Source organism: Mchenga conophoros, linkage group LG5 (assembly GCF_057382185.1).
Source record: "Mchenga conophoros isolate Kocher_MC1m ecotype Shallow Benthic linkage group LG5, M_conophoros_male_GT1.1, whole genome shotgun sequence".
Lineage (NCBI taxonomy): Eukaryota > Metazoa > Chordata > Actinopteri > Cichliformes > Cichlidae > Mchenga > Mchenga conophoros.
The window spans coordinates 4,374,296-4,397,104 of NC_140530.1; the positions used below are offsets into that span (position 1 = coordinate 4,374,296).

General features: G+C 41.2%; 2 protein-coding genes across 3 annotated transcripts in view; one reads left to right on the forward strand and one right to left on the reverse strand.

The window, feature by feature from the left end:
* Window positions 1–22,809, forward strand: part of LOC146573610 (copine-9-like) — a 204,125-nt gene that overhangs the window by 19,468 nt on the left and 161,848 nt on the right. For both annotated transcript variants that reach the window (XM_085272862.1, XM_085272863.1), the window contains 2 exons: window positions 59–105; window positions 17,339–17,442. In XM_085272862.1, the coding sequence (XP_085128988.1) occupies window positions 59–105; window positions 17,339–17,442 (151 nt within the window). The remainder of the gene's footprint in view (window positions 1–58; window positions 106–17,338; window positions 17,443–22,809) is intronic.
* On the reverse strand, window positions 20,089–20,703 carry LOC146573611 (uncharacterized). Its single transcript, XM_085275522.1, has one exon. It carries the CDS (start codon window positions 20,701–20,703, stop codon window positions 20,089–20,091), a length of 615 nt encoding a protein of 204 aa, XP_085131648.1.

Sequence of the window (22,809 nt, forward strand, 5' to 3'; positions counted from 1 at the left end):
TTAGTCTTGAAAGGTGCAAAAATAAATTTAAGGCGTGCATCTGTGTTTTTCTTTTCAGTGGTGGTGTTGTACGTTCAAGGCCTGGGGACAAAGGAGTGGAGAGAGGTGAGTGAGGCACACCGGCAGCTTCAGTGTTTGTCCTGGGAAACCTGTTAGATCCACAGACTACAGTGTTTTAACTGTGCTTAGCTACAGTTAAAACCTTTGTCTGAAAAAGCACAAAAATCCTGATATTTTTTTGCGCCTGGTATGTCTGATTACAGAATTATACTAACCTCTTTTAGTTATCATTTGTTGACATACATGTACAGATTTCAGAGGTCTATTAAAGGTACCAAAAAAGGTCGATGTTCATATTGAGAGGAAAAAGAGAATGAAATATTACAGTATCTATGGATTATCTGAAAAGAGAAATAACAGCTATACCACTATCAGGAAAACGTATATCTAACTTTTTTATCATGTGCTACATTTTTTTGGCAAATCAATTAAACTCAAAATATAAGTTACAGAGTTAATGTCTCTGAAATCATAAATATACGAACGCACACAAAAACAACAATAATGCAGTTACTTACCTTGTTATCATATGTGCTTTATTGACTTGGGGTTATTTTTAAATATCATGGTTATCCTTGAATAACATCCCTATTCCACACACAATGGTATGTATATGCGTCACTGACATCCAGATGTTTTGATGAATCAATATCTTTTGAGTCAAGACTGAATGCAGAAATGTAGGAAGTAAACTCTGGCAGCTGCTTTTGGTTTTTTAAAGTTTGCGGTCCATAAATGTAATAATCTCACGTGTCGCATAAATCAAAAACATGTTCTGGCTTTCAAGACTGCATCTGCTTTCCTTGGTGTACCTACTGCTTTAGTTTATTAACCCTTTAAGACCATAGAACCAAGTCCGCCAGAGCTTATATTATATTTTTACATGCTGTAGTGCAATTTTTGGGAGCATTTCAAGTTGCTATACATCAATACAACTGTTATAGCCCAAATTTTAATAATATGTATGCATTAAGTGCAAAGAAATTACATAAATTGCAAGAAAGTGCAATAAACTACAAAAAAATTGAAAATCACTTTTGTTTTTTTTAACATATATTTCTAGTTAGAGAAATTTAAGAGGCTTATCCCTCAAAACTGTAAATACAAAAAAGTTGCACAAAATAGTTTCCCACCACAGGAAATTTATTTTGAGTGTCTTCATAGTTTTATTTTTTAAACACACCAATTTTTATATACTGCAGGAAAAATGAAAATAAATATTATAATGCAAATTTGCAAAAAAACAGCACATGCATCAAAATAAACTATTTCCAGCAGTGCAATTTGACTTCTAAGCATCCCAGAAACGACACAGAAAGTCATAAAGTCAAACATAACTTTTAAAAACACCAGTATAGGCTCATAAGGCGCTGATGGTAAAAAACTACATTTCCGCGACAATGTCGTCACTTCCGGTTTCAGGCAGGTACTGGCTGTATCCCAATTCAGGGTCTGCAGCCTTAAAGTACGCAGCCTCAACGATTCTCAAGGGCCGCGTACTCAAAGACCGCTAAGGCTTGTGTAAGGGACGGTCTAGCCTCCGTTGTGCTGATACTGTAGTTTGTCAATAAAGTTAAAAACATTTTTTTTTTAAAAAGCCTCCGTTGCGCTGCCCAGGTTGCCTAGCAACCATGATACTAACAGCTGGAAACGTGTCATAGCTTTGTTTGACAGGAATGAAGGAGAAAATGTTTTGTTCATTTGTTTGTTTGTTTCTACATGAGCTTTGATCATTCTCTGTAAGATTAAGCTCAGCTATTGAACGGCGTATATTTTAAAGTAAAGGCTTTAAAACCAAGTTAGTACAAACGTCACTAATGTCACATGACTTTGCCGACATGTGGCCAACAGTAATGTTTAATGTTCTTCGTTATTAAACATTTGCACATAAATAAGTGACGTAATATTCAGTACTTAAAGTTCACTCTTCGGTCGCCCCTCATCCGCCGTTTTTTTCTGCAAATTTATCCACACCCATCGCCGCGCTATGCATTCTGGGATATGTTGGGCCATGAAGTCTACACTGCCACAGCCTTAAAATTCAGGGAAATGAAGGACGCATTTCAGGGCCGCATTTCGAGCAGCCTTTGAATTGGGACAGCCTTCGGCGCGCCGCTGTGACGTAATCGGCCTTGAAATGCGGCCTTTAAGGCTGCAGACCCTGAATTGGGATACAGCCAATGGCAGACATGCGATAGTTCATGCTGCCGTAGAAAGTGTTACGAACAGCTGATCGGATCGGCAAAACGTGTTTCTGGAATATTGTGTTTTTGTTGCTGCAAGTGCTTTTTATGCAGTTTTTGCAAAGCTATATGTGGAAGGAAACCGTGGCCTAGGACAAGCTGATGGCATAAGATGTAAGTACAACTCCTCCGGTTTCATATGCAAAAAAAATTATTGCGCTAGCTTACGTGGTTGCATACGAGGATTTAAAAGTAGTTGCGCAAAACGGAGCGTGCTGCTCTGACCGGTTTTAAAGGGTTAACCTGATTTTTAGTTTAAGATGAACAAACAAAAAGCCCACCTGTTTTAACCAAAAGGTTCTGCAAAAAATGCTGCAAAAGATGCTGGCAATGAAAGACCCATATATCATTAGATTAAAACAGTGCAAACACAGTAGGGAGTAGTGGACATTTGTAATCAGGCTGCGTAAAACAAACTTCAAATGAAATGCCTTAAAGTACAACAACAATAATAATTTAATCAAGGGGTGCTAAACCTTTTAATGCCTTTAGCAAAGGAGTCAGATTATTATTTAGAATTTGAACATTCTCACAGCTGTTTCTGCTGAGACTATTAAAATACCAGGGTCTCACTGAGCTTTATATTTGAAGTTTATTTAATGCATTATTTCAACTTTGAGGAGCTTAACTTGGCTGGTTTTCCATTTTCAATACTCAAAAGATGATTTCGAATGAATTACTCCCAAAAAAACTCAATAAGGCTTCTTTTGAAGTGGTCAACAAGCTTGAAAGGATTTATAGTGCACTTATTTCCATCTCTTGTGGCATCAAATGATGTGATATATTACCTTAATTACTCCAATACTACAATGCTAGTATGTTAAAAATAAAAACAGCCTCAGCGTGTCAGCTTCCCTGTAGTGTGTCTAAGGATGGAAGGAAATATTTAGTCTTCTCCCACCTGCCATCAGCATTGTGCATAAGGAGTAAACAATACAACTAATCCAGCAGTGCTGGTGGTGCTGAATGTCAAAATTACCACTTATATTGCCAACACTCAACGTCACCTTTTAAGAGTCACAAATATGCTCTGTAGCTAATTTCAGTCAATTCTAAATTCACTCTTTTTGGTGACAGTGTAGAGTGCACTGATGAAGGGTTTAATGCAATTATTCAACACAAAAACAAGACACAACACGAGGCAAAAATAGCAGAAATCATTCGGAAAGTATTTGTCATTCTTGGCACATTTGCAGTAACCCAAATAAACTGACATATTAAAAATGACCTGTGCAGTAAAACGAGTCCGAGACTCTGGAGCAGACGGTCCTAAAAGAGTCTGATCAGAGTGTTTTATGGCAAACAAAACGTAATAAAAAATAAGCCCTAGTGTGAAGCCCGAGCAGCCAAATATAGGAATTCATAAAGGGGAAAATCATTTGAGCTGCTTTGGGACGTCTGAGAGGAACACTGGCTGTGTAAACATATAGAAAACCTCATCTCTCAGCTGTGTGTGTGTCCTGTATTCATCAGTGTCTTTCAGTAATCTGCACTATGTGCTATCAAAGAAAATCAGGCCCACCTCTGTGGGGATCCACACACATACACACAGGTCTCAGTGAGGCTCAATTAGACTTACAGCGTGGGGATGCTGTCAGCCGAGTTGTGTACCCTCACACACACAACTGAGGTGAACACAATCTGAAAAGTGTTGCTCATAGTACCGATCAGTCTGAAGGAATGAAAAGATGCTGTTCGTTTAAAGATTACACAAATGTTGGATTGATTGCGCTGAAATAATTTCAGCCAGAGTTTTATTGTTGTTGTTGTTGTTGTCTTTTCTTTTATACAACCTCCCCCCCCCCCCCAAAAAAAATAAAACAAAAACAAAACACAAAAACACAAAAACAAAAAGAGTTTTATAGGGAACATCTCCAACAGGAAAGTCATTCAGAGTCACCAAATGCTCTAAATGTGGGTTTGTCTAATCCTGCAAGCAGGTGCTAGCTGAGAGGAAATCCTGTAGCAATCTCCTTCTGCACCACAGAGCAGCTCCATCACTGGAAATGTAGTGGCCACAGATGTGACTGCCATCACAGATAGAATGACTGGAAATAATATATGCAGCATAATACTGTTGAAATCCAGCGACCACTAAAGAACATTTCATACAACAAAGCTATTAAAGACAAAACATACGACACACTCTGTGTCAAAAAGGAGGTTATGGCACCTGATTTATGAGACTGGGGAGGACGGCTTTAATCTGATCCATGTGAAACAGCTGTTCAGAGGGTAATGAACCTTCCTCCTCCTCTTCATCTTCTTCTGAAGTCAGTGATTGTCATGTGGAAGAACCCCACTTTTCAGTTATTTATTTGTAAAAAATGTTTGGAATCATGTCTGATTTTCGTTCCACTTCTCACGTGTGCACCACTTTGTGTTGGTCTTTCACGTGGAATTCCAATAAAACTGATTCATGTTTGTGGCTGTAATGAGACAAAATGTGGGAAAGTTCAAGGGGGCCCAATACTTTTGCAAGCCACTGTATCCTTTCCTATCTCTGGGGGTCAGTGTTCGCAGCTTGACTCACAGCGAGTGCCTAAAACATTTTCTGTCCTGCTTGTTGTGGCGATATACCTTCTCAAACTTCACAGTTATATCGCTAAGAAAATGTTAGATTGCTTGGAGTGATGGAGCAATAATCCTAACACAGATTTAGAAACTGTGTAGGATAAACTTTCAAACTTCCATCAGAGCAAAGACGTCACAGATAGGAAATATCATGAGCTGCTTCTGGCTTCTGTGTGAAGATAAAAGTTTATCTGGGAGCATCCTAAACTTTATTTCCCTCTCTGCCTCTCTATTTTACCACTGAGCCAAAGCTTCCACATTCACATGGTTTGAATGCGAATGTATTTTCCGCTTCTCTGAACTGACGGAAGAGGAAAAAAACGGTCTCTGGTTGGATTGCAGCCACCGTTGAATATGCTTCCAGGTCCCACTCTCTTGGCTGCGTCCTCCACTCGCAGCCTTCTTGGTGTCTGTTGGTGTGCAAATGGAAGCAAGCATCCTTCTTGTGACACGTGTATTGTCACCAGCTTGTTGTGTGTGGGCTGTTTGAACACACTGGCAGATTTGGCTTCAGGCAATTCTTGATGCAATTAGCAGAAATCGAATTCTCTCACTAATGAGGAGAAAGAAATAATTACAACTCTGCCAGAAAGAAACTATCAGGTTTGTGGGGGACAGAGAAGAATAGAAAAGTTCCTAAACAAAAAGAGAAGCCAGCGAGAGATAAAGACAAAGAGAGGGCATTATACTGCCACACTGGTCGCGTTCTGCGCAAAAAGGTGAAGCTGCTACACCATTTACACCAGCACTCAGGGTATGCTGCAGTATTCTCCTGAATTATTGGTGTTGCTGCTCAGACAAAGCCTCCACATCAGTGCTGGTATAGGAGGAGAAAAAGTCAAAACCAGAAGTCGAGAAAGTTTTAGAAAGCCTCATCTTTTCACATCACCGCAAAAGTGAATTGTGAGCTTCTGTACTGATATACTGTATCACTAAACTGGCAGAACAAACTGACACGAGCACGCACAACCGCCCAAAGCAACACCAAACTGCAGCTTGCACTAACAAAAATAGCATCACTGTTATTATATGGCACCATTCACCATGGCCTCATTACTGTTACTTGTCTGCACTGCCTGTCTTAGCCTTGTCAGTGTTGGGCTTGTTACGCCTTAAGAGTTGTAAAGAGTTGTCATTTTTGTTTTTTCTTTGCTCATTTAAAAAATAATGTGACTTTGCATTTTCAGGTTTTTTTAAATACTGTGCCAGTCTCCGGTGCTTCTGCTTTTGTGAAAAACACAGAATTGGCCTGAGGCATAAGCAATCTCAACAGATGCTTAGAGACCAAAATTAATTATTGAAATTTATTTATTATTCATTTCAATAATCAAGGTCTTTGTATTGAGAACAAAGACAAATACCTAAAGCTGACATATTTTAATGAATTACAAGAAAAACAAGAATCTCAGTGCAAGAGGCAGCATTTTAAGTTAAGAATATTGACATAGCTAGAATCGTTTAGGTTTGTTTAAATTCACCTTCAGTATGATCATGGTGGCTCATGCTGACTTTGCTCTTTTTGCCTTGCTCTGTGTAAAAAGTTGCCCTCATGTTGCAAGTCATTTCTTACTTTCATACCAAAACCCCTTTTCAGTCTAGCCTCCATCTTTTCTCACTTGTGTTCTCCTTGTGAGGTATTGGTGAAATGCATAAATGCAGATAAAGTAGTGATGGCTCTCATTCTAGAAAAGGCTCTGGATGTTTTGTAGCATGATGCGATAGCTCTGTTTCTCTTACTTTTCTCTTGCAGTCTGACTTTCTTCTCTGTGACTAGCATCACTGTGGGTTTTCTGGCCTTTTTGGCCATAAATCACCTGTACTGATTTGTACTGATTTGTACTGATTTGCAGGCACCCTTTCAGCATAACAGAGCTGCTAGGTCCTCTTATTGTAGGGGCAAATTTCACATTCTCTTTGTCATTTGTCAGTATCTATTCCTTAAAAGTTGCTAATAGTTTTGAGCTCTATTAGCACAGTGTTACACACACATTTCCTGGTTTGAACCCCTTTCCTTGTGGTGTTTGCATGTTCTCCTGTTTGTGTTTCTTCTATGTACTCTGGCTCCACAAAGACATCCATGCTAGGTTAATCAGTTATTTCAAATGGGTCATTCTGTGACTTAAATATATGGAAATAATGCACTATATAAGTGTATGTTTAGAAATGTGACTTGTAGTCTAAAGTGCTTTGAGTGGTTACATAAATACAAACTGTTAAATGGTTTTACAGTATTGTGAGATTGGGCAACAAGTTTTGCACAAGACTAAAGTGTAGACGTCAACATCTCCACACAGGGAGGAGCTGAGGAGCTCGTTCTTACAGAACCAGCATCAGAATACTTTATTAATTCAAAGGGGGGATTTGCTTTGCTACAGATGGTCAATTAAAATATAAATACAAAAGTAGTGTCCTCAGGAAGGACACAGGTGGTAATGATTTCCTGTTGCATTATGTGATGCATTGTGGGGGAACGAGTCTTTTGCTGAGACTCTTTTCAACGTGACTGTTTGATATTGACTATAACTTGAACACCATCCTCCTTTCTGAAACCTGCCAGAGACTGAAACTCCTGTTCTTAGTCTTCTTAATTTATTATTTTTTATTATTTTTTAATTAAGTTTTAATCTAAGTTTAAATGTCAGACAGTATTTAATTGATAATTTTGCATATTTGGAGTGGGAAGTGTTTCCAGATCCTGCTCTCCCTAACAGCTTGATGAAGTAGTGTTGCTTTACTGTAATGTGTTATTGAACTGGACACTTCTGTCTTTCCTCTCTTCCTTAGCCTGACTGTAAGCCCAAGCTATTCCCCATGGAGTCACACAGCCTTAACATTCATTAAAATAAAAAGAAAAAAATCCCATCTCAATTTATACTGACATTTTGTGTCCACATTGTGTTTCATGCATTATTGGATCCCTGATCTGTTGGGAAAAACTCACTTTTTCTTATTGAGACTGCCTCTCTGTCTACCACTGCTTCCACTTTTAGATGGTTCATTACTGATGCAGCTCACTGAAATAGACAGAAAATCTGCCCTGATTGCCTCCATGCTGCTGTTTTCCTGTTCGCACTATTTCTGTTAGGAGGGGTATAGAGACACACACTGACAAAAATGCAATGTAACACACTGCCTTGTGCTCAGAAACCACCAAGCCACACTGTTCAATCGCATTGAAAAGAAGGGGCCCTCTGAGACTACTAGATGCTTCTCGACTCCAGTGTTGCGTTGTGTTTGACTGAACATGATGCAACCCTTTAAGGAACAGAGGGACGTATCCATTTTAATACGGGGTTGACTTGCCAATTACTTTATAGCAGTCACAGACTCATACCCTACTTACTCAAATATAAGGTAAAAATGTCAGTTTACCTTACGTGAGCCCCACTGATTATGAAATAAAGTAAAATAAGATATCTCAAAATTAACAAAGCAAAACAGAATTTTAATACAATTTTAAAATGAAAAAGAAAGTGACTCTTTGCCAGACTGATACATTGCATTATAAAGAGGAACTGAATGTGGCATGAAAGATTTCCTGCATCTGTCCTTGTGACAGTGGAGCTGAATCAGTCCATTACGTTCTGTGACCTTCCTCTCCATTACCTCAAGTGTTCAATTTGCAGCCAGTCACAAAACCAGCCTTTTTGATTAGTCCTTTCAGTCTTGTTGGTGTCATTAGCTCTCATGCTGTTTCCCCAGCAGACCATAGCAAAGTGCACTGTTCTTGCCACAGACAGAAAATGTCCATCGTTGTGCTGCACACATCAGTGGACTTCAGCTTCCTCTGGACCTAGAGCCCATTCATCCACTTTTTGTATACGACTTCTCTGTTGGTCAATTGATTTAATTCAACATCCTTTGCCCAGTATATACACTATCCCTCCTCTGCACGTGTCCAAACCATATCAGCCTTGCCTCTCTAACTTTGTCTCCAACCAAACCGCTCAACCGTCCCTCTGATATACACATTTCTAGTCTTGTCCATTCTCCCAATGAGGATCTTAGCAGCTTCAGCTCTGCCACCTCCAGTGTAGCCTCCTGCCACTTGTCCCACTCCCTGCGCTCTCTTCACTTCTGTTCGTTGCTTTGGATAGTTGAACCAAAGTATTTAAATGTAATCTTATTTCCTCAAACAGCATGTCTAGAATCACTGCTAAAAAGCATAAAACTGCTTCCATAGTTTGCTGTTCAAAGAGTAAGGTTGTACCTCTACTTTGACTACATTTCATAGTTTTACAACATTACAGGTCTATTAATGTCTAAATTCATAGTCTGGGTCCTTCAGCAGAGGGGTGAAAATGCTCAATCATTTTTTGAATACAATAAGCTCAGACAAACCTTCCTACTACAATATAGACATGTCTGCAACCACACAGCTACATGTTGCGATCACCGACTGTGTGCGTGCTTTAGTCCAAGTGTGATTGGCACATATGTTTTGACCCTCGATTGACTCTCTGGTAGTGAGGTAGAGCTAACTGACCAATTAGCTGTTTTGGAATTCTTTTATAGTTTTCTATATAGTTCTAGTTCTATATAGTTTTCTTTTCTGTGGGTGCCATTTCTCTGTCTTATAATGTGCCTGGTGTTTTCCAGAATGCAATTCATGGCATAAAACCATCCACTGTGATGACCAAAACTTCTTTTCTTTGTTTTCTATACTGAAACTGTACAATCTGAACCTGATACTATGATGTCATAAACAAGACTTAAGATAGAGAGAACTATACATGGTCAATATTTCAGTATTAGCTTCTGACTATGAAAATCACTTTGAAGGAGCAGTAGCACAGAATACTGTGGTTATTCATAGAAGATCGATAGATAGAAGTTATGGAGAACACAGATATCTAATCTACTCTTTCCTTTGCAGCAGTGATTGTGGAGGACCAGATGAGTCAAACACATAAAGCATTTTGTGATTAAATAACTATTGAATTGTGCAATAACATTAATAAATTAGTATATTTACTTTAAAAATCCTTTTACATTGATTTTTTTAAAACATCAATAAAATCAGTCATAATATCTTTTGATTCATGCTCAATCCTCCAGGTAAGGGAATCCCAAAAACTTGAGTCTGTTAATCTGGACGTAGTGTTTTCAGTGGGAGAAACATTTCGCCACTCATCGTGACTGATGTGCCTGAAAACACTACGTCCAGATGAACAGTATCAACTTTTTGGGAAGTCATAATATCGTAAAGAGAAGTTATAAATAAATATTTTTAAGACAACTATTAATCTATTGATAAATACTTTAAGTTGAGTCATTTAATTATTTACGAAAAAATAAAATAAAAAATTCGATTGAAAACTTGAATTAGGAATAGAGAATCAGTTCCACCCCTCCTTTGCAGGTCCATTTCCTTTTCCTATTAGTTTCTGGATCAGCTTCTTTATTTAGGATTTCACTGCTGCCCGTATTTGGGGTGATGGCGTTGTATTTGCTAAGACCCGTTAAAGAAGTGTTTGTGTTTGCTTCACATTTACTGTCTATATATGAAGACACTGCAGTGACATGGAGCCCTGATCCTCTCAGTGTGCACAGGTGGACTCAACCTGACCACCTGTTGAAAGTAGCGTGCTAACATGGCTAACTCTACTGTCACTGCATGTAGCCCTAATCTTTCAGTCATGTTAGCTTGTGAGCATATTGGTCCCTCTAGTATTAGCTAGCTGTGATTAAGCTAATGTATTTTTCACATATAAAGGTTGGAGGATCTAGCACTATTGGAACTACCAGCAAGCCCTGTTACATTTATACATAGTGTTAGAACAATGGCAGCAACCTTACATTTAAAATTGAAACGCTGTCTGTAAACCCAGTCTCATCAACTTAACTTAACTTTATGATACTTGAGAGTTAAAAGAATGAAGATAATGACAACTGTCAGTCCCATCAAGACTAGAAAGGACACTATTGATTGAACAGTCAACACGCTGTTGCAGCGCTATTTCAACATAAATAGAAAATTTTATGAAAGCAAAAGAAAAATATTTATCCTAGGGAAATGTAGAAAATGTAAAGGACATGATTAGAATTATATATCATTTTATTATTTTCATAATAACATGCAGCATTTGTCTAAATGGATGAAACACTTATGTTGCACCAGCTTCTACAGTTTATTCCTCTTTAATACTGGATACCTCAGGAGTGCAGCTGTTCAATATGTTGAATAGTCTCTCATACACGAAGTCAGCAGCCTTGGTGCTACCCTTAAGCATTTCTGCTCTACTCAACATATCTCTACTAACTAGTTATCTCTCCAGTACTTCAAAGGACTCCACTTGCTTTGACAGTAAATGTAACTGCTACTGACTGTTCACTTGTATAAGGTCTCAAAGGAGCACCCTATCTTCATTTATAGCACATATTACTGCTAGGAATTTAAGCCTACCTACTTACAGTTCAGGGCTCACAGAGCAATGGTGGTTTGCAAAGGCAGGTAGGGAGAAGCTGTCTGTCATACCCACCTAAATTTAATTTAGATGTCCCAGTTTCATCCCAGGGTCCACACATGATGTGCCCATCGTGGGAGGTGGATACTGGCGGGTTTCTCTCCAGTCACCCATGACCATGTGTAGAACTACTGCAGGTGGGTGTGACGACCAGATGGTCCCCGTATTATGTGGAACTGTAGTTTTTCATATTTAAATTAAACAATAAGCTACAGACATTCTGCAAATTCTGAAAACACTGCAAGAATTGGTGAGTGAGAGTAGATCAAATGCAGATGTTTATTCCTTTGAACAGGAAAAAAAGAATAACTTTAACTTTTGCAATAACGTCTGCCAAGAACTGCACGGAGGAAGACAATCAAAAATAATGAATAATAATTCATTTACACTTTTCCATAGTTTTTGAAGGTTTCAGGGAGTAAACGTGTCTGAATTAATATGTCTGCTTGCAAAGAAAAGCGTCTGGACTTCTTTAAGTTGCTTGAAGACGTTTCACCTCTCATCCGAGAAGCTTCTTCAGTTCTAAGGTCAAATGGTGGAGAGTCCCAGATTTAAGTCTGAATGAATATTTCTAATAAATGTTTATCTAAGTATTTATCTTCACTTTCCAATATTAAGTGCCTTGAGACAAGTGTTGTGGTGATCTGATGCTATTTAAATAAAATTGAATTGAATGATCTTTTTCATTACGAAGGGCAAACTGTCATATTATACGAAGCATCTGTGAAGGTTTATTGCTTTGTGTTTGCACATAATTAACAAACCTGATAAATTCAACATGTTCATTTAAAAAAAAAAAAAAACCTGGTGTCACATGACTGTACAAGTTCTGCAAGACCAGTGGACTTATCTTGCTGCTTAAAAAATACTCCCACTGGGTTATAAAAAACGGTCCGTGACTCCAGACATAAAAAGGAAATAACTGGGGCGATTTAAATTTGGCCTGGACCAAACTCACCCAGTGCATTAAGATTGCTTCCCTCAAAGTCTGGCATTTGTTCTCAAAGTTAACTGCATCAAACTAACCCAGCTTTTATGCTGAAGGTTAACGTTTATGTTTACAGGTGAAGGGGCCACAGTGTTCAAGGTTAAAAGTGGTGCATCAGGACACAACCATGGCCTGAGGGACCTGTGCACTCAAAATTTATCATATTTTCAGTGTCCAAACCAACCAGAATTGCTTACATAGGTGCTGCACTGCACGTGGAAACAACCTTAAAATGGAAAGCAGCTGAATTTTAATTAAATTTTTTTATTCGTGGAACTCTTTGATTATAACTCTTGAATCATGGTTTGTGTAGTTTGAACATAGCGTGGCAAAGAGCCTCCAAACTACAAAAAGTAAAACACACCTAAAAATGGCTTCTCTTGTATATGTGCCCACAAACCTTTGTTTAAAAAAATGCTAATCATATAACCTCAAAATGGATTGTTCTGTAATAAACTGTACTTATTCTGTACTTTTACTAAGTGTATTAATGTTATCATGCATGTAATTTTATGGATAACATACTAAGACCACAAACAAATTCATTAGGAAAAACGATATACAGCTAACAGTTACTAATCACTGATTTCTATAAAGTGATAAATATAAAGTTCACATCTGTCCACAGCGACAGCGTTCAAACTCATCAATGGAAGATTTCAGTGCCAAAGACTCACCAGAAGCTTTGCTTACAGTACACTTAACAGTACACACTTTCTGCCTTTAAGAGGGTGTAGATGGCTTTTTTCACTTCAGCCTTTGAGTTTAGGTCAGTGGACTTAAAAGTAAATGACAAACTGTACAAATATGTAGGTTACATTGCATCGTGTATATTCAGAAATTTCTTAAGAGAGTCGTCTTGTTTTTTAACTGTTCTATGAAAACACAGGTCATGGCACATGTCTGGCTGTATGGATTCTGCTGGTCTACACCAGCAGCTGCTGTGTTGCAATTTGGCAGCACTTTAGTGACAGCTCACAGACAAACACGTCCATTTCCACACTATTTTCTTTCACGGTAATAAAACCATTGCAAGTGGCAGATATTCTGACTTCTCACAGCAGGAAAAGGACTAGTGCTAAAACATCTAAGTGGAGTCCAGCTGTTACTTCTCTTAATTGTACCTTTTCTCAACATGTCAAAGTGTCTTCTGTGAGAAAAGAAAATCGGCTTTCTCTTTTTGTTGCAGCTGTCCATCCTCTAATGCTAAGAATTTTAAATTTAAGAAATAAAATGCAACATAAAGTATATATATTTATCACTCACTGATGGAGATGTCAACTGAGATAACACTTCAAGTGGTAGCTGAGCACATGATATGGGGTCAAGATTCAAGAGTCTTTATTTATCACAGGCAGAGTTATACGAGTACAACACCCAGTGACATGTGTCCTGAAACGCCCCTCGACTGTGCAATAAGACAACATTATATACAGTAAGTGAATATGTACAAGCAGGACATTATGTGCAGTAAGTGAGTGAATTATATACGTTAAGCAAATTTAAATAAAATAAAATAAAATAAAATAAAACAATCTGGAAATTTAAGTTGAAAAACTGAGAATACCATTTAACATCTCAAAGAAGAAGGCCAAGATAAGCGATAAAAATGGAAACAAATTTGACATCACTTTATATAAAATATATTCACAAGATCATTCGCTATATATATGCAAGTTTCATTCTTTAGATATATATATCTGGAAAAGTAGACGCTTTTGTAACCATTTGTAAAATATGGAGGTACTTGTGTTGTGTTATAATTTTTCTGGCCAGTGAGCTGTATGGTCTTCCAGCATGCTGCATGTCACTGCTGGATCAAAAACTTGTGATGCAAGAGTTAGATCAGAGATCTACCCAGACACCCACACCCTCCTCACTGTGTCCCCATTTGAATCCAATGGGAATATGATGAAATATGTCCTATCCCGCCTTTTGATACATGTCGAGCCTCTTTCACTGAAGCTTGAGAGAATAGTTGGGACTATGCTTTATGGAGCAGTGGAACTGCAGCTTCCACTGCTGGGCGTTTTGGCAGCTGTCTGCAGTGTAGTAAAAGGAAGGTGGCAGGAAGTTTTTTTTGTTATCCATGACAGGAACCCACTCCTTCAGGTTCACCCCACCTCTACACTGCAGGGAGGAGGAGGTTGTCTCTCTGTCTCTAAAGCTGATGTGTAGACTTCACAGCATGTCAGTGCATTCATTTATTTCACATGTGCATGAATGACCTGGATAACAAGTACAGGTGGCAATGCTTCTCTAGTATACATAAATAAGACAAATAAGGTGTTGATTCACCCAGCCTAAGTGCATTTCTTAGAAGCGACATATAAATTCTTTAACTGCATTCATCCTACAAACATAATGGATGTGACAAAAGCTCGTAGTAAGGGAGGCCTACTCGACAGCTGTGATTTCCTCTCCATGTCCCCTGTGGCATTTTGCATGTTTAGAAGAAACAAATCTGTATCTTTCAACCAGTAAGCTGACCATTTTCATAAAGCCTTCTAATATATGCAATACGGCTGTGTTGTTAATCTCAGCCTGTCTTTGTGAGTTTGATGGAAATGCAGATTTACTGTACGGGCTCATTTTATGGTCATCAGCGTTAAGCCGGATGATTTGCATTAGCAACCACTGCATGTTTTTCTTGGCCTTCATGCATTAATTAAAGTGCAATTTGTGGTGTGTTTTCACGTGGTTGAATAAGTTAGTTGTGCTGCTTTGCAGTGTAGACACAACTCTGCAGCACATTTTGCACATGATTTCATCTTAGTTAACATCACTTTTGCTAAATCTGAAGTGTTTCTAAAACGATGATGATTTCCTTTCAGGGGAAAGCTCTTTTATCTACAGCTGTGCCAGATATTTAAATGTTGTTGTATATTTGTCTTTAACATATTTTACTTGTTCAGAATGATCTAGTAATAGGCTAGGTTTGTAGCCTCAGTAACTAACCTAACTAATTACTATTTCTATCGTTACAACGTTGTTACCGTTACTAACAAGAAAATGCAGTGCAGAGGTGTTACTATTTTAAACACACATACAGTTGAACCTGTCTTCAGCTTATCAGGAAGGCAAAGCAAAAGAAACAGTTACACAAGTGCTGCTGATTGGCTGAGGAAGAATAAAGTACTTGTGGTAAACCAATCACATGACCATTTTAAGATGACATAGCAAAAAGATTCTATGTCATCGCAAGACAAACCTGATTCTCAAACTTTGTGTTTAAAGTGTGGACTTAAACTATATACTACTTTTTAAATTGTAGTGAGAGCCCACGTCAAACCAGAGTTAAGATAAAAACTATACATGATGTTTTTTACTGAATGCATCGTTATGTTTACTGCAGGAAGAAACGGTAAAAACAGCATCTTCTAAGGCAGAGGTTCCCAAAGTGTGAGGTTCGCCCCCTAGGGGGGCGCAGAGCCATTGCAGGTTTTTGACAGGGCTCCCACACAAATCAAGCAAGCAGGAGATGAAGCATCGTCAAATATGTTTTCAAACCAACTTCATTCTAAGCCGAAGACTAGAAAATATGGTGAAGCATATTCCCTTTGGTTTCACCTGCACAAGTGCCGAGGTAGGTCTCCCTGCAGAATTGGTTTTCCCTACGTCGGGAAGCAGAGCTGGGCTCCCCAAATCACGGACAAACAGGATCCCACATTCTTGATTTTTAGTTCACAAACACTTGTTGTAATGACTAACTACTCCTGACATTTTGGAGATGTTTGCTCTTTATACAGTAAAGTTAAAGTGGGACACAAATAATATCAGGCTGATCCTGCCACGATTTGTTCCCCGGTTCAAATCCCAGGCAAACAGGATCCCACAGCTGTTTATGTTTTTAAACCTATTTTGCACAGAGAGGCATTTTTTGAAAAATGTATTGATTGCAATGTTGAATATTATTACACAGGAAAAAAACAACTACATGTAAAATAATTACACCATAACGCCTCTGCCTTTCTAAATGAAGGGACAGTAACTGCGGGTGTGTATGTAAGCGTGTAAAAACTGAGAGTAAGATTAACAGTATTTTGTCTCTATCTGCCATTGTAGAAATTCTCATGTAAACAATAACGTCGTGCACAGCATGACGTGAAAAAAGGCACATACCTTTGACGTTGCGCCATGAACTCTGTATTCCTCATCCACACATAAACGCAAAAAAGGAGTTTTAAAGAATATCAGTTTTCGGTGATTTGAAACGCCGTTTACGTGTGGACGAAAGGCCCAAACGCATAGAAACAGCTGCGTTTTCAAAAATACCCCTGTAGGTGTGGACATAGCGTAAAAGAGTTGTAGTGTATTTTATTACTACATGTAATTTATTGCAGTTTACTCTTATGTGTTTAATTGTTTAATAAATGTTTGAGGTGTGAAATAAACCGTGATGGAGTTCTGCACTTCTGCATAGGTTTTTTTTTTTTTAAATTTGCAGTTTATGTTTGCATTTCAAGTTATGAAATATGATTCGTTAAACATGTTTGTGGTTGTTACAGTAAAAAATATAATTGTTTTCTACTTGAATTTTATATTTTTTTTGTCTGATTTTAGATCAATATGTCAAAATGACAAAATAACAGTGAATTCAGACGTGAGGTTGTGCTGAAAAGAATGATATGAGCTCCTCTGGACCCCAGAGGGTTAAGCATTTTTTTCAAAGTAATGCAATAGTTACTTTTCCTAGTAATTAGTTACTTATATAATATTGTAACTCAGTTGCTATCTCAGTTACTTTTTTGAAGAAGTAACTGTAACTAATTACTTTTTCAAAGTAACTTGCCCAACACTGCTTGTGAGTTGATGCTCAAGTACAGTGTTCTCTTATAGGAAAAGCTAGCGAAACAGGCACTGCAGCAGAAGCAACAGTGTTTTTCACTCTTTTTTTCACTTTGTTTACTGAAAGTGCTTTCTCTGTTACTAAACAAACAGACTGACTTGATAGCTGTTGACTTTGTTGTCCTCAATGTCTCTCTTGTCTGTGTCTTTTTCTCTAGTTTGGCCGGACAGAAGTGATCGATAACACACTGAACCCTGACTTTGTTAGGAAGTTTGTCCTTGATTTCTTCTTTGAGGAAAAGCAGAACCTTCGCTTTGATGTGTAAGTAGAAATGTCTCTGTCTTTTCTTTCTACAATGCCACTGTCTGTTTTCCTTTGTTATCACAGGGACTGAATCAACCCTACTATTAGTTTGGCCTTCTGACTCATACCCACTAGATTTAGAAGCTCGCATTTAATGACTCATCAAATTGTTAAGCGGCAGTGATTTGGCAGGGTAAAAAGTTTTACATGCCTTTGGGTGACAGCCTTCTTCACACTTTTGACAATTATTATTAAAAGTTTTATTATCACTGTCTGAGTATTAACAAACAGTTAATAAAATAAATAAATACATACATACATATAATTGCATGGTTTACCTATACATATAGTGGATAATTATGTCCCTGATGTGTGATGACTATGTTTACCATCTCAATTTATTATAACAGGCAGTTTTGCTATTGTATTTTGAGATTTTGGTTCATTTTAGAAATCACTTTTATAGTGACATATACAAAAATGAAAATATTCAAAGATTTTGTAGTGGTGTACAGCTGCTACAAATGTTGTTTTACCATTTACATGCTGTTCTGGGTGAAATTGGATCTCTATCTGGTGTATCAGGTGCATTTTGGATCTATCACTGTGGGTCAAATAGAGAATGGTGATTTATGGAATTGTTAAACTGTGAATCTGTACATGACATGCCTGTATGCATTTCTTCCACTGAGGCGGGGTATAGGGTACTCTCAATACTGTCACGACAACTGTCTGTGTTCCCCTCACTTTTGCCGAGGTTCTCTTGGGGGCGTCCTAAACAGTATAATAGTAACATAGCTGGTACTAATCCCAAAGTCAAGAAGAGAAGAGCTGCAGCCCAAGTTGATGATCTCAACCTTACATAGCTATTAGATGTAAACATTGTTCAGTGTAAACATTGGATACTATTACATAATATCCTGTTTTTCTCAAGTATAATTAAGTCATGAAAGTCAAGTCATAATGTTTAAAAAGGACAACCAGTCTCTCGGGGCATCGAGCTTAGGTCCTCCGATCTCCATGTCAAAATAACCTTGGGCAAGATACTGACTGTCCCCAGTGCATCCACTGGAGTGCGAATGTGTGCATAATAATTAGAAAGTGCTTAAGGACAGAATAAAATTCTGTATGATTGCAAATAAAACTAAGATTAAGATGAATTTCATTTCATTTACTCAACTTGGACCTGCTACTCTTCTCTCTCTCTCTCTCTCTCTCTCTCTCTCTCTGCGTGTGACTAGTCGAATAGCTGACTAATTATCACTGTTATCAATAGTCTGTACCAGCCTTACTAGTTGTTTAGTCTAGTAAAATTTTAATTGATGCGTAATGCTGGTAACTTGAGTTCAAAATGCCTCAATGCCACCAGATGGTGCATCGTTGTTAAGAAATGCCATAAATGCATTAATCAAGGTTTCATCTGTTTGCTAAAATTGGACTGAGGTCACGGATACAAATGGCGGAAATTAGTTTTCTCTGAAAGGTGGAAGGATTATCCCTTAGGGATACAGTTCAGTCATTATCGACAGGCACAGAGTACAGGCATTTCAAGATCCATGTATGCCTCACATGGGTCCTCACTGGTGCATCAAACTCTTCATGCTTGAAACTTTCTTGGATGTCTGCTACTGTAATGGTTACCAGAGCTTGTTCAGGGAGGTTGCTGTGGTCTGCTCTTGGATCCACTAGCCACTGAGCATTGTTGTTATGGGCTGCATCCTTCTCCCATATGCTCTTTCGATATTGCTCTGTCCCCAGCCTTGGTGGGGCTCTTGTCGTATTGTTCCCCTGTCACTGAGTGTACACCTATCTGTCTGGTATACCTTTTCAGGTGGCTAGCTAAGGCAGTTTTCAAGGCCTCAGGTATGGCAGCTTGCTGTACCTCTTAGGGATCCCTGTCTTCATCACACCTTTCTGCAGCTACAATAGTTGGCTACCTTCCCTTCCTGTTGCCTTAATCTTGACCTCTAGCCTCTTTCTCCATTTTCTCCATGGCGGTTAGTGCTCTTCGTGGCTGAAGTATCAATTCTTTTTCCATGTGGGCACATTCACGCTTTGGATATTCATTGGAACAAGTCCAGAAGTGTTTGGATAATGGCCTCTGGTTGTGGCTGTCGTGAATCCTTGGTCTCTGGACAACACATTTATCCAGCTTCTATCCACTCCACTGCCCAGTGCTATACTCCTTACAGTTCATGCTGTAAATCACCCTTTAGGGGCAAAACAAAAACAAAACAAAACAGGAGCACCAGAAGGCCAAAAGACAAAAAGGAAAAACAAAACACGAGACCCAACCCAAGAAAACCAATGAAACGAAACACACCACAGCCCAAGAAAAACGGAGTCCAAAACAGAAAGGTCCAGGGGGCCGGCAGCACAGGAGTCCAAAACAGAAAGGTCCAGGGGGCCGGCAGCACAGGAGTCCAAAACAGAAAGGTCCAGGGGGCCGGCAGCACAGGAGTCCAAAACAGAAGAGTTCAGGGGGCCAACCGTGCGGACGGCAACGGCGGCGACGTGGATACAGTTCGGGAGGCCGGCCGTGCGGACGGCAACGGTGGCCACTCAGGCGACGGCGGTCCGGGGGCCGGCCGTGCGGAAGGCAACGGCGGCCACTCAGGCGATGGCGGTCCGGGGGCCGGCCGTGCGGAAGGCAGCGGCGGCCACTCAGGCGATGGCGGTCCGGGGACCGGCCGTGCGGAAGGCAGCGGCGGCAACGAAGGAGACCACGGAGCAGTTCAGGGGGCCGACCCCGACGGCGGTGACGTCCAGCAGGTGGCCCGGAAAATGGCCGGCGATATCGAGGTGCAGAACGAGGCTTGGGCGGCGGCATAACAGCCGCAGGACCAGGCGTAGCAGAAGCAGAGGCCGGACCAGGCGTAGCAGAAGCAGAGGCCGGACCAGACGAGGATGAAGACTCTGATGAGGCCGGACCAGACGAGGATGAAGACTCTGATGAGGCCGGACCAGGCGAAGCACAGGCTGAAGCTGGACCAGGCGAGGATGAAGACTCGGATGAAGCTGGACCAGACGACGACGAAGACTCGGATGAAGCTGGACCAGGCGACGACGAAGACTCGGATGAAGCTGGACCAGGCGACGACGAGGCGGCCGCAGGTGGCGGCTGGACAGGCTCCTCGGGCCCTCCAGCTGACGCGGCGTGAGGCTGAACGGGCCCCTCGGACCCTCCAGCGGAGACAGGAGGCCGAACGGGCCCCTCGGACCCTCCAGCGGAGACAGGAGGCCGAACGGGCCCCTCGGACCCTCCAGCCGACGAGGCATGAGGCTGGTGTGGTTCTCCGGAACCACCAGCTGACAAGGAAGGCTGCTGGACGGGCTCCTCGGGCCCCCCAGCTGAAACAGGAGACAAAGGCCGGAGCGGTCCCTTGGACCCTCCAGCGGAAACAGGAAACAAAGGCCGGAGTGGTCCGTCGGACCCTCCAGCGGAGACACGAGACGAAGGCCGGAGCGGTCCCTCGGACCCTCCAGCGGAGACACAAGACGAAGGCTGGACGGGCCCCTTGGACCCTCCAGCAGAAGCCATCACAAAGCCAGCAGGCATGGAGTCCACTGGCAGACATAAAGGAAATGGGTGCTGTGCTGAGCACTGGCCCTGCTCAGACAACACTGACACGGGGCACTTCCCAGGTGGCTGCTTAAACTCCAGGGGTCCAGAATCAGCTGAGGACTGGGACCTAGCCTCTGGGGAAGCCCTGGAGCGGCAAACAGTGCCAATGGCGCCTGAACCATGAAAAGCACCTTGAGTAGGACTTAGGCTTTCTCCCTGCATGGAGTGAACGAGTGGAACCGGTAATGCTGGAGCCAGAGCTACTGGGGCCTGCGCTACAGGCGGCACTGGAGCTACTGGGGCCTGCGCTACAGGCGGCACTGGAGCTACTGGGGCCTGCGCTACAGGCGGCACTGGAGACCGAGCTGAGGGTGGCACTGGAGACTGAGCTGAGGGTGGCACCGGAGACTGAGCTGAGGGTGGCACTGGAGACTGAGCTGAGGGTGGCTGCGGGGGAGCTAACTGGGCTGAGAGTGGCTGCGGGGGAGCTAACTGGGCTGAGAGTGGCTGCGGGGGAGCTAACTGTGCTGAGAGTGGCTGCGGGGGAGGTGATATGCTGTTCACAAAGTCATCTGCCGCACAGAACACCGCCCCTGAATGAACAGTCATACAGTCCGCAAATGGAAAACAGTCCTCACTCACCACAGCCGGCGAATTAGAAGTCCGAACGTCCAGCTGTGGGGTGGCGCGCTTGCGGCGCGATCGGCGTTTCCTCCCCGCAGACGGCTCCGACGGGCCGGGCAAGATCGCATCCGGCGAGTCGGGCAGCGAGGCGGGAGTGGCTGAGAGAAGGTGGGGTGTGTGCCGGAGAAAAGCCTGCATGGTCGGAGGAAGTGAATTTAGTAGCCATGGCAGGCCAGAAAAGAGCCGTTGTAGCCGACCTTCCACGGCGCGGCGAAGCTCGTACGGAGGATTCTCCAGCCACAGCCCGAGGAGGATCTCCACATTGTAGCCGATGTCATCCTGGAGCTCCTCGGACGGATTGACTGCCGCTGGGTCCATGGTGGCTGGTTCGTTCTGTCACGGTTTGCGGGGCAAGCCGTGTGGAGTTGAAATAGGACCCAAAATGCGGCAGCTCTGGTGCAGATGAGTGTTTATTTGACAACCGAAAATACAAACAGCAACGGTGTGGGTACCATGAAACAGGAAAACCTAAACTGGGTAGAACTAATAACACAAACCAGAAACGAGGATGCAGGGAGGTCCGGGGAAATACATACGGGAAGACGCAGGGAGACCGAGGGGAAACAACACAGACGAACCAGCAACTACCATGACAGAAGACACAACTTAAATACAATCAGAGAACACAAGGAGATTACACACAGGTGGGGAACACAGGTGACACTGATAAACATAACGAGACAGGGCAGGAGTGAACACAACATGACGCATACTGACGAGAGACTGTCAAAGTAAAACAGGAAGTACACAGAGGTTCAGACAGGAGGAGAGAGAGCACGGGGAGAACACAGACATAACAGGCTGGGGGAAACATGGACTAAACACAAAGAGAGACGAGAGCTCATAAATACACAGAGGGGCACAAAGGGGGTAAGAGTCACAAAGGGAAAACACTTAGGGAACACCACAACAGGACACCTCAGAAAACATGGCCTAAATAAGGAGCGAAAATACAAGGAACCAAGAATACTGGGCCAACATGGCCCAGGACCATGACAAGATTAGAGCATACTGTAGGTATTAAAGTTTGAATCATTTCTATCTAACACACTATAATTTGTTCATGTAAATGGGGAGTCTTCTTCACACACAGAGGTGAATTACGGAGTTCCACAAGGCTCTATGCTAGGACCAAT

Excerpts from the sequence above, each read along its gene's own strand:
- LOC146573611 (XM_085275522.1), bottom strand. The coding sequence starts at position 20,703 with ATGCCTCGTCGGCTGGAGGGTCCGAGGGGCCCGTTCGGCCTCCTGTCT.